The sequence below is a fragment of the Triturus cristatus genome, chromosome 4_1, assembly GCF_964204655.1.
Source record: "Triturus cristatus chromosome 4_1, aTriCri1.1, whole genome shotgun sequence".
NCBI lineage: Eukaryota > Metazoa > Chordata > Amphibia > Caudata > Salamandridae > Triturus > Triturus cristatus.
In genome coordinates this window covers 85,126,533-85,139,613 of record NC_140585.1, presented here as the reverse complement: position 1 = coordinate 85,139,613, position 13,081 = coordinate 85,126,533, and the positions used below count along the sequence as shown (strand labels likewise).

The 13,081-nt window shown below is 45.5% G+C and overlaps 1 protein-coding gene across 1 annotated transcript; it reads right to left on the bottom strand.

Annotated features, from left to right (window-relative positions):
* Positions 1–1,440: 1,440 nt before the first annotated feature.
* On the bottom strand, positions 1,441–2,367 carry LOC146839610 (olfactory receptor 5A1-like). The gene has a single exon (XM_085650360.1). The coding sequence runs from the start codon at positions 2,365–2,367 to the stop codon at positions 1,441–1,443; it is 927 nt and encodes a 308-aa protein (XP_085506486.1).
* Positions 2,368–13,081: the final 10,714 nt, after the last annotated feature.

The following is a 13,081-nucleotide window of genomic DNA, read 5'->3' as shown; positions in this document are numbered from 1 at the left end:
GCGATGGCGGCGATGATTGTTCCCTGCCTGCAACAGCGCTGGAATCCTCTGTGCAGGGGACTTTAAGGCAGTTTAAGGGAAAGTGCCCAGGGGTGAGTGAACGTGACATGAGTGATATAATATGTGACTTCGTAAGCAGTGCATTGTTAGAGCGCGAGTTATAGTTAGCTCAACTAACTATAACGGCCAAATTTCTCTGGGTTTGTACGAGTGAAATGTCCAACTAACTATAACATCCCTGAAACCAGTGTTTTTTTCAGTGACTAGATAGATAGATAGATAGATAGATAGATAGATAGATAGATAGATAGATAGATAGATAGATAGATAGATAGATAGATAGATAGATAGATAGATAGATAGATGATATTTTCCCTATATATTATGAAAATTAAGAATCACCAAGGAGTTCTGTTCTCTAAACAGAAAAGGACTGCAGGCTGGTTGTTTTTACCATCACAGGAATCCAAAGAAAAGTATCATGGTCTTTAAATGAACTTTTTGGGGGTACTTTACCATATATAATACTAGAAGTTTAAAGTAGAAAAGGAAACAGGGTTAACGGCGGACTCCGATGACTGCACCTCCTTACTTTGTTCCCAATATTTATGAAATAGTATTAGTTGATGACGGTGTGCATACTAACACCCCTGCATCCGCCGTTAGTGGATGCCAACTGCCAGGCAGATCAATGAGATTTCAAAAGGGGTTTGGGGTGGTGCACCACCAATTTGTTTGTGAGTATATTACACCACGTGGTCAGTAGTTGGTATACAAAAAGTCTTTATTTTAAGTTAATCATCCATGTTTGGATGATTAACTTAAAATAAAGACTTTTTGTATACCAACTACTGACCACGTGGTGTAATATACTCACAAACAAATTGGTGGTGCACCACCCCGAACCCCTTTTGAAATCTCATAGAAGTTTAAAGTAATTGAGGACAGAAAATGTAAAAATGTTGCGGCATTGATTGCATTTCTGATGTAGGGCATCAATACTTGTAACGCCCCCTGAGTGACCCATATTTACATGACTTTGGGTGGAGGTTAGATTGTGTGTCATTTGCTTTTTTTTTATAATTCAGTATATGTAAGGGGGGACAGAGCAGCACTTCAGATGGAAAGTGGTTGGAAAAAGTACCTGGGATTTTCTGTTCATTAAAAATGGCAACATTGGGCATAATTTTGATTGTAGATTGAGTGGGTGCTATTTTTGTTGAGGACATGCTACATAGGTTGATGGTGGCACCTATCCACAATTATAACATAATCGAACAATTGAGGCATCATAAGAGCCCCCCTGAGATAGTATCTTACAGCTATGAAGTCCTAGACACACAATTATGAAGATATCCGTGGTTTCTATTTGTGTAATTTAAAAGAAGGCATCATACTAATGGCAACAACACCAGGTAGGATTGGATTAATTAATGACATTCATATTTTATGCAGATATTTCCAAACTGCCCTTTTCACCTCCTCATTTCTCAGGCTGTAGATGAGGGGGTTCAGCATTGGATTTACCAGTGTATAAAACACAGACACCACCTTACCTTGCGTGACAGAGTCACTGATAGGAATTTGAAGGTATATGAACAGGAGAGTGCCGTAGAATAGACAGACAACAGTCAGGTGGGAGCTGCAGGTAGAGAAGGCCTTAGGCCTGTACAATGTTGTGTGGATCTTCAAAATGGTGGCGATAATATAGACATACGATGCTACTGTAACTAAAAAACAGAGGAGGCCAAAGGAAAACACCACTGAAAAAATTACTGCCCTTCGTACAAAAGTGTCAGAGCAGGAAAGATTCATCAGTGGCAGTAGATCACAGTAGAAATGGTTGATGATGTTAGGCCCACAGAAGGAGGTGTGGAAGATGCACCCAATGTATACTGCTGCGGTCAAGCAGGCTCCCAAGTAGGCGTTGGTCACTAGCAGGATGCACACTTTATTGTTGATGATAAGTGGATACAGTAGAGGGTGGCAGATAGCAGCATAGCGGTCATAAGCCATGGCCGTCAGCATGTAGCCCTCGATGGTTGCAAAAAATGTGAAGAAATAACTCTGTGATGCACAACCAATGAAAGAGATCACCTTCTTACTGGAGAAGAAATCTGCCAGCATTTTAGGGGCAATGACAGAGGAGTAACAGCAATCAGACAAAGACAAATTACCTAGAAAAAAGTACATAGGGGTGTGGAGATGCGGTTCACCGGTGATTAACGCTATGATGCTAATGTTTCCAAATAGTGTTAAGATGTAGAACAGAAGAAACAGAACGAAGAGTGGAACCTGAAGTCTTGAGTCATCAGTGAGTCCCAGGAGGATGAATTCTGTCACTGAGGTCTGATTTCCAACATCCATTCTATCCTGAGATTGAATCTATTCAGACAAAATGTAATACATTACAGTTCTGACGAATATCAATTTAAATTTTAAATTACAATGATCAGTAAAATCAGAAACTATACTGTAGTGAACAGGCATCATTGATCATGATCAAAAGTCGCCACACCTACCTCCGGAATTAACACTGGCTTCACCCTGTCCTATGCCATAATAGGCCCATTCTTTGACTACACAGTCAAATAGATCGTGCCACAAACACTGACAACATTCCAGAGCATGCATCTCCACAACAACACCCCTCACAAATTTGAGAAAAAATCTGCAATTTATTAACATTCCAAAGCAGTTGTAATGTTTGGAGATGAACCCCAAACAAACAATTTCTGGGCAATCCCTACACTGACATTTTGATTGGAGTCAAACCCTGACAGTCATTCATGTGCTTTTGTGAATTTCTTGTTAGCTTATTCAGAGGTACAGGTTGCAAATGAAATATTTTTGGGGAGTTGAATCAGTGACTATCTATATTAATACTGACTGGCTCCTTCATCCAACAGTCTGGGGTAGGATGCCCTGAAGTGAGACATGCTACTTCCAATAATCCATCTGATGTAGTGGTTCTACAGAAAAGAAGGTCATTGCTCTGTTATTGCTTCAGTAGTCGGAAACTGCATTACAAGGTAATAGCTACTCAAGCAAGTCTTTTTGAGTCTATCGATGAAGTGTACGTTGTAATAAATCTAGTAATTGCAGTCATACGACTCGGGTACTCCAAGTGCTGTTCTGAAACTAGCTGCCTTCAACTATCCCATTATTTCTATGGTGAGAAATCTATTCCCATTGAACAGGTCCATACATATATAGGCATATGATTTGGTAGTAAATGTGGAAGAAACGTGAGGGGGTGGCTGGAACATGGAGACTACTTACTGCTAAATTTAAAGAGGTCAGGGTGGTAAAAGAGGGGCATGAAAGGGTGTGAGTAGGGGTTTAGGGAGGGACATGCAAATAGAAACATACTTTTAGAAATTGTGTTGTTGGTTGACAGTGGAGTGCTGCTCCCAGTAGACTGGAACTCTTGTACCTAGGGCTCAAAGTCTGTATGGCAGGCCAGAGTTGCCATGGGATTGAAACTGTCCAGTGTTTTTTTGTAGCTTGACATCAGTAAGTCTGAAGAGTTGTTTTACCAGCTGGCTCTCACTGCTTTAATGTCGCTGACCAAGTTATGGGCTAAGCATATGCCAAATATCTGTAGTAACGCAATTCCTATAAATAAGCCAGCCACAATCGTTAGATTATCCTGTAGCCACTTCTCGAACTGAGGCACGCAAACTTTGGTGTGAATCCTGGCATGCTGATCCAGTTCCGATTTTTGCCTGATATCGTAGCCACACTGTGTATTTATGACATCCTCAGGATCCTTGGTGCAGCAGGAGAAAGGCACGCCACATCTTTCTCGACTTGCATTGGCATCTGTGCAATTGAAGTAAATGTTTAAATTCCAGTCGTCTGCTTCAAATACCCCACAACACTGCCAATATGCTTGTGTGAAGTCTATGAGGTTTTGTAAATCATTGTAATCTCAATAAGCCCGGATGTTGCTGTTGATAAAGGACTGCAGCTGATCTTAGATCAAAAGTCGCCACACTTACCTCTGGTGGTAAAAGAGGGGCATGAAAGGGGGTGAGTAGGGGTTTAGGGAGGGACATGCAAATAGAAACATACTTTTAGAAATTGGGTTGTTGGTTGACTTGGGTGTACACCTTAGACAAACAGCAACCATATTCCTAGTTAAGGTAAGTGTCAAGTAAACCCTAAGTTTACCTTAGCCCACCCCCTGGTAACTCCTGGTGGCTTTGCACAGAGCAGTCAGGCTTAACTTAGAGGCAATCTGTAAAGTATTTGTCCAGCTATTCAAACAGTAAGCAGTGAAAACAAACACAATACAAAAAGATTTCACACCAGGTTAGAAAAATAGAGAAACATTTTATAAACAAAACAAGACCAAAACAACAAAAATCCAATCAGTAGAACTGGAGTTATGAGTTTTTAAACTGTAATATTGAGCCAAAAAGCTTAAAGTGCCAACAGTGACCATCTGGTCACCTTAAAGTCAAAAGTTGAAGTCGATGGAGTGTGGGAAGCATACAGTCCCAGATTAGTCTGGCTGAAGTTTTACCTTGTCCAGAATTGTGCTAAGAGTCCCATCCGCAGGGAAGAGGTTTGCAAGTAGCAAAGAAAGTGCCACAGGCGATGGTTGGCAGTCCTCAAGCCGCACACCAGGTGTCGCGTATGGACAGGCTGGAGTCTCATGGTCACAGGCAGATGATGCTTGCTGTGCGAAGAGCCGAACTTGCAGCTTCTTACGCTGGATTTCCAGGTGAGCAGTGAGGATCTGGAGCAAATGTTTGCAAAGAGCCCAAAAGCTTAACTTTAGGAGCTAAAAGACCAATTCCAAGGGCCCAGGACCTGAGAGGCACCGCTTGGGGGCCAGGAGCTTGTTGAAGACAGGTCCAGGAGCCTGGAGGAGCCTGTAATGTCCCTGAGGCTCAGATTAGTAGGCTAGCAGACTAGCCCTTTAATTCACTAGGGGGTCCTGGGTTCATGATGAGTTCTAGGTCCGTTTCTTCCTCTCCGGGCAAGAGGACAGCATGAAGCAGGTCGGCACAGCAATTCATTAGCTCCTTCAGAGTAGCAGTCCAGCAGAGTGGCAGTCCTTTCAGCAGCACTGCAGTCCAATTTCTTGGCAGAGCATCCACAGGCCCAGACGTGTACTGAAGTGGTGATATAAGAGGTCCAATACTTATACCAAGTTGGGCCTTAGAAGATCCTGCCAGAGATGGCCCCATGAGACACACCTAGCTCACATTTTGTGTGTGGCTCTCTAGGAGGAATACACAAAGTTCAGCTGTCTCTTCACCCCAGGCATGTGAGCAGAGACAAGCAGCAGGTACCAAATTGCTAAATTAAGAAAACTTTCTGAAAGTGTTATTTTCAGAATTGCAATTTAAAATCCAACTTCAAATTAGATTGTGATTCTTAATCGTGATTCCAGAGACACCAAACTTGCACAGTCTATCTCTTTATAATTGTGAATTACACTTAGAAATGTTTTATAAAGTACTCCCAATGTTATCCTTTGGGAAAGATAGGCCTTGGAGTAGTGAAAAAGGATTTTGAGAGTTTTTCATTACCAGGACATATAATACTTAAAAGTACATGCCCTGTCTTTTAAATACATTCCACCCTGCCCTTTGGGTTGTCCAGGGCATACCCTAGGGGTAGCTCATATGTAAAAAAAAAAAGGGACGGTTTAGGCCTGGTGAAAGGGTTCTTTTGGAAGGTTGACACTGCAGTTTAAAACTGCACACAGAGGCTCTGCAAACACCGTGCTACTGAGGGGCGCTAGAGGGCACTAGGCAAGATGGCTGCATTTTGATGTAGCTCTGCCCGGCTAATCTGCTATCTGTCAAGAATCCGCTTACAATCGCTGCATCAACTTGGAAAAAACGAATGCCCTACCCGGCGATACACCCCCGATCACATTGAGTGCTTTATGAACTGTTGGGGTTCGTAGCAACTGGTGATATTAGCTGAGGGCGCTCCAACTGGCGTGCATGAAAGATGGCGCCTGCCTCTGTCCTGCACTGAGAGAGTCCCCAGGCTGGTGTGCCGAGAGATGAGCGAGAGCAGATATCATTGTACGTAGTGCATTGGGCTGTTCATGGGGAGTGTGTCAGCTTTGGCCTGGCTGGTGATCCTTGCTGTGGATCCGCGTGGCCTCTGCGACGAATGCCTGCTTCGCCGAGTGCCCCTACGGAGCTGCTGACAGTGTGGAGGCGGAGTGCGGAGGCCGACAGCATCGCATAAGCCCAGCCGGTGTTTGGCATCATTGCCACTGGAGATTGGAGATGCGGCTGGAGATTTAGTGTGCCTGCAGTGAGTAGGGAGCTCTGTCTGGGTCTGTGGCTGTGGCGGCGGGTGCGGGCCCAGTGCTGGACTGCAGCCTGCGAAGCTGGGGCTCGTGTGCACAGCGCACGAAGAGCTGGGGCTGGCCGGTCCTCTATATCCACAAGCCCCTGGTGTGCTTGGGGCCCGCTTGAAGTGCTGCGAGCTCTCCTTGTCCTGGCCTCCTACGGGCACTCTGAGGCTGAATTACCTGTTCCACTGCTCAACTACGCCTGCACCCATCTGCCCTGTGATCTTGAACAGGGGTCCACGCGGCTCTGGGGCTGGGCCTGGATCTATCATCTGCTGCGGCTGCCCCACTAGTCATCAGGATTGGACTGAGCATCTCCTGACTGAAGGCGTCACTGTGGTGGGGACACCAGCTTGAGGCGTGTGCGCTTCTGGCATTGGGGGCTTTCCTGCCGTTATTCCCTAGAGTTCAGTGCCTGACAGCCGGCTGATACCTTGCCGGCCAGCGCATATGCCATGCATCCCGCACCCCTGGAGTGGTGCTGATTCCCCTCAGCGGGAACACGTGGAAACACTTTATCTTCACTGTGACTGAGGACTGGGCACGGCTGGCCCAGTTGGAACGCCTGTATCTGGGTCCTGAACCACTTTGCCTGTGAATGGGTATTGTGCGCTGATAATTAGTTGGTGTCCACAGCACGGTCTGCTGGCCGTTAACACTCTCGCCTATTATCTATTCAGGGGAACACTGATAACTCCTAACCTCGCCTCACATTTGAGGCACGCAAGTTCTGCAAGGCACGGCAGACAGGGGCCTCTGCTACACACGCTGAGCAAGGAGAATTCAAAGCTGCTGGCTAATTGAACTGCTGGATTTTTACTCCTCAGTCCGATACTTGGAGTCTGCACCACAAGTGTTTCTGAGTGATTTTGCACTACTGTCAGGACTGCTGTTCCATACTTGAAGCATCCACCATCTACAATGGGGAAGGTGGATACGTTGCACCTCGCCTCATGTTTGAGGCGCGAAAGTCTAGCAAGGCCCAGCAAAAATCGGCTTCGGATTTGGAGGCGGAGGTCCAGGGAGAGGGCCCGTCCAACCTAGAATCCACGTTGCTAGGAATGCAAAAAAGCCTCCAGTCGATAGAGGGAAGCATGTCTACCATAAATCACAGACTGGACCGTATGTCTGCGCAAGTGGAGAAGCAGAACGCAAGAATGGGGGAGGTGGAACAGAGGGTCTCTACCACGGAGGATGGTCTCAGTGAGATTGCCAGTAAAACACTCAATATGGAGAAGGTTTTTGCGCTACTACAAGCCAAGAGCAAGGATTTAGAGGCCCGGTCTCATAGGAACAACATTAGGATTGCAGGCCTTCACGATTCCATGAGTAAAGGCAGGATGGAGTCTTTTGTCGAGACTGTGATCAAAGAAATATTTGGCCCAGAGAACCTGTCCTCCATGTTTATAGTCGAGCGCGCCCATCGTTCCTTGGCAGCGAGACCAATACGGGGCGCTCTACCTCGCCCTATTATTGCTCGGCTATTAAACTACAGGGATTGTGACATGATTTTGAGGCTGGCCAGAGATAAGGGAACCATCACGTTTATCCGGGTAACTCACTGTCGTTCTTCCCGAACTTCACTCTTGCAGTCCAGTCTGCGTGCCTGGAATTTGGTCCCGTGAAGAAATTTCTCCAGTCGGAGGGCATCCCATATGCCATGTTATATCCTGCGCGCCTAAGTGTAGGGATGGAGGGGGACTTTAAAATCTTCACTACCCCTAAGGCGGCGATGGAGCACGCGAAGAAGCTGAAATGACATTGTTGAGAGGCCCCATCTTAACTGGCTAAGGATGAACAATGATGCTAATGGTGTGGTGATAATAATTCTTGTTTGTTTGATATCCTGATGGTGGGACTCCTTCTGCTTTCTGAACCCAGGTTTATTGCTCTCTCATGTACTATCGGGGTAGAGCTCTTTTATTACATGACTGTCGTGTTGGATGCATTATACTTATACACATGCTCTTTGATCCTAGCACAGGTACTATACCTGATCAGCCACCTCCTACTCTGTAGGAGGCCAGTAGCACTCTGACGCCCCCCCGGATGGGAGCTCCCCACACTATGCATTTTCTTTGTTGTTCATGTTGGTGTTTGTTTAGTCAAGACTAGGATGGCTTTGTCAAGCTGGGCATGCCAAAGTGGGTGGTGGGTTGGGCACGGTTGGCACTTTTTTTTGCACTGTGTATGCACCCTGGCGACACACTCTACCAGGCAGATCTCGAGGCTTTAGGCCTATGATGTTTAAAATGGTACATGGGTGGTAATTTGAAGTTCCTCACTTGGAATGTGCGGGGTCTCAACAGTCCCAAGAAAATGTGTTCTGTGTTAGTGTGCCTGGACAGGCTGGATGTCCCGGTGGCTTTTTTTACAGGAAACCCACCTTACTAAGCTTTCTGAGAAGAATGTGGGCGCACGGTGGGCAGGGGTGAAGGTCGCCTTCTCCTGTTCCTCCTATTCCCGTGGGGTGTTGAAACCTGTTAAAAAGGGTATTTCCTTCACGGTCCACAGCACTGAGAAAGACGAACAGGGCCGGTTGGCGCTTATGCATGGGACGATTGGTGGTATGAGTGTTCTTTTGGTTAATGTATATGGCCCGAATGTGGATTATCATTCCTTTTTTGCGGATGTGTGGCGCCGCATTTCTGCATTCCTAACGGCTGAAATCATTTGAGGGGGTGACTTTAACACTTGTTTCAACGTGAACATGGATAGAAAGGGGAGCGGGTGGCGCGACACAGGCAGTCTACTGACGCTCTCGTGGAGCTGCTGGAGGCTGGGAATTTGCATGACATCTGGTGCGTGCGGCATCCTGGGGCCAGGGAAAGTACCTTTATCTCTACTGTGCATGGTACGTGGTCCCGTTTGGACTACTGGATTTTGTCTGAGGCTGTATCTATCTGGGTGGTTGACATTCAACACTTGGCCAGGACTTTATCAGATCATTCCCCTGTCCTTCTTGAGCTGAAGGTTTCTAAGTGTGTGAGACCCCTGTTCCTGTGGCACCTGCACAGTCATCTTTCACAGACCCTGTTTTTAAAATACGGTTGGCGAAGCTATTCACAATTACTTTAAGGAAATAGAGGGCACTGTGGAAAGTGCGGGGGTCCTTTGGGGAGCATTTAAGGTTACAATTCGGGGTGTTTGTATTGGTGCACAGGCTGGCGTCCTTAAAGATCTGCTCCGCATAATTAATAATCTTGCTGCGGAAATAGTAGTTCTGGAGCGTGACTATGCTTGGAATCTGTAAAAATAGTCAGGATCCACTTCAGATGTATATCGTAGGTTTATTATAAAGTACAGCAAGATCCTTGAGCAGCACCAACCGTCTCAATCTTCCTTCAATCCATGGAATGAGTGATGCATCATACCATGCATCACACCATTCCATGACACAGGAAAGATTCCACATTACATCATTGACTCCATTAGAGCCAATCATAACACATCCCCTTCCCACCCAAATGAAGAGAATACAAAAGACCTTAAGAACTAATTCTAAAAAAATGAAAATACAAAATAAGAGCAGACTCAACCAAAGCAACATTAGTACAGTACATGGTCCATCATCTTAACATACAATATAAGAGAAGACTCAACCAGGGTAACATTAGTACAGAACATAGTCCTTCATCCTAACAGGTACCCTCCTAGACCTGGACGGATACTGTTCGGGTTCCCCTCCAACCCCTTCACTTTCTGAATGATCACCACCCATCTCGGAAAGGTCAGAACACTCTGCACTCCGGGAACCACCTGGACATACTCCACCAGCAGCCCGTGTTAACCTTTACCACATTCTTCTTGGTGGCTACAATGGTAAAGGGACCCAAATAACGCGTTCTACCTTTGAAGGTATGCCTAGGATTCTTCACCAAGACCTGGTCTCCCATACACCATTTCTTGTACTTAACATTCATTCTGGAATCATAACTAGACTTGTATTTGTTTTGATACTCAGAAATCCTAGCTTTCCTAGTTTCAACAGACAACTCTTCTTCCAAACTAGAAGGTAGCCAACTAGGATTTAATTTGGAAGAAGCTTTCCTCCCTCTCAAAACTTCAAAAGGAGACTTTAAAGTAACAGCATTAGGCGTAGTACGGTGAGCCCACCAAGTATCTCTCAAAACAGTACTAAAAGGCATCTTAGACTCAAGAGCCCGTTGAGCACATCCTTTGACCACCCTGTTCATTCTCTCAGCCAACCCATTAGCTTGAGGTGAATATAAAGCTGTCTTTTGATGGATAATGTCAAAGTCTTTAAGGAAGCTGTACATTTCATGGGAAACAAACTGCACACCATTGTCAGTAATTAAGAACCTAGGAACTCCCTCCGACACAAAGACATCTTTAAGGAAGTCTATCACCGTCCTAGTATTGGCCACTGATACGCACTTAGTAACTACCCACTTAGACGTATAGTCCACAAGAACCAGAACAAATCTCTCAAAAGAAGGTAAAAGCTCAAATGGCCCCACAATGTCCAGACCCAGCTTCGACCACGCCTTTTCAGGAACCACCACAGGAGACAGAGGACATTGCTGGGAATATGAGACTTGTCGTTGGAGGCACAGGACATACAATCTTTAACCACTAGTTCAATCATCCGATCCATACCAGGCCACCAGTATTTCTCCCTCACACGGGCTTTCTTCAGACTCCTGCCCAAATGTCCCTCATGGGCAAGGTTAATTATTTTGTCCCTGAACACACAAGGAGGAATCACCCTCCCATCTCTCATGAGATTATCACAACAAAACGACAACTCTTCCCTCACAGTCCAATAAGGTCTCATCTCCTGATCCAGGACTTTGTAATCAGGCCATCCATGACTCACCCATCTTTTCAGACAAGCAAATTCCTTGTCACCATTAACACCCTCCACCCACTCTTCAGATGAGAAAGCAGGCTCAGCAACCCATGACACACACTCCACTTCACTGCAATCCGTGGACTCCCCAACAGGAAAACGAGAGAGGCAATCCGCAGACTTGTTATTCATACCAGGTATATACCGAACAACAAAGTTGAATTCCTGTAGACCTTCACTAAAGCGTTTAAGCCTGGGTGTGATGTTCTCATTATGCCTGCATGAAAAAACTTGTACCAAAGGACGATGATCCGTTCGGACCACAAAAGGAATTCCCCAAAGGTAAAACCTGAAGTGCTGTACCGCCCAGAACACACTCAAGGCTTCCCTCTCAATACACGAGTAGTTTGCTTCTGCATCCTTAAGGGCTCTAGAGGCAAAAGCAATTGCCCTATCCTCCCCATCCATAACCTGAGACAACACAGCCCCCAACCCTTTAAGACTGGCATCAGTTGTAAGTATAGTCTTCCGATTAACATCGAAATGTCCTAGGGTAGGCATTTTACCTACTCCCGTCTTTATACAATCAAACGCTTTCTGGCATTCGTCAGACCAAGTAAACTCTGTCCCCTTCTTAAGCAGGACTCTGATCGGCTCAGCAACACTTGCAAACCCATGTATAAACTTGGAATAAAACTCAGCGAGTCCCAAAAACGACCTTACTTGGTCCTTATCTTGAGGAATAGGTGCCTTCATCACACTTTCAGCCAATTCCAACTTCGGTTGTATCCCCTTCCCAGAGATGACATGACCCAAGTATGTTACTGAACTCACACCTATCTTACACTTTTGTTTTTTAACTGTGAGCCCAGCATCCCTCAGTTTCTCCAATACCATGTAAAGGGTTGTACAATGCTCTCTCTCATCCTTCCCATATATCAAGATATCATCTTGAAAGAACATCACATTAATTACTTTCCCTAATACCATCTTCATGACCCTCTGGAAACATGCCGCAGCTGACGCCAACCCAAAGGGCATACGCAAAAAGCGGTAGGCTACCATGGGTGTTACAAAAGACGTGAGATGTCTTGAGTCTCTATGCAGTACAATTTGATGGTAGGCCGAGGATAGATCCAACACACTAAATATTTTGGCCCCAGAAAGAACACTAATGGACTCGGTTATATTGGGCAAAGGTTGGCGATCCACCCAAATCCATTCGTTCAGTCCCCTCAAGTCCACACACATTCGGACACTTGCCCCACCATCCTTAGGGGCAAGAACAATGGGGGCAAGCCACTCTGAGGCTTCGATTTCCTCAATAACTCCCAAATTGAGCAATCTCTGTAATTCGGCCTTCAGTGGTTCAATCATCATGTTTGGCACCCTCCTTATCTTGTGCACACAAGGAATAGCTTTCTCTTTGAGGACAATACGATGCTCAAATCCCTTCAGACAGCCTAGGCTATCCGAAAATACTTCGGGAAATTTCTCAAAGCATTCAGAACTTGAATCCCAAGAATCTTCCAACATGACCTGATTATCAGGATCCTTAGCACAAGGGTTAAGCATAATGCCAAGATCACGCTGATGTCTCCACCCAAGCAGGTTGTCACCCCTTTCAGCTACATAAACCTTGCCCATAGTACACCTATCTTTAAATTGAATAGATGCTTGAACATAACCAAGGACATTGATCTTGGAACCCCCGTAGCTGACAGGATTGATATCTGGCCTTAACAATGCTACATTGTCAAGACCTACACACTCATCCCACTGTTTGTTACCAATCATGGTAAAAGGCGATCCCGAGTCAGCCAACACAGAAAAATCAAACCCATCAACCATTATTTTACACTCTGGCATGGTTATACTATCTGCATCTACTTTCCCATCATCAGCCCTAACACTCAAAAGAATGGTACGCACAATCT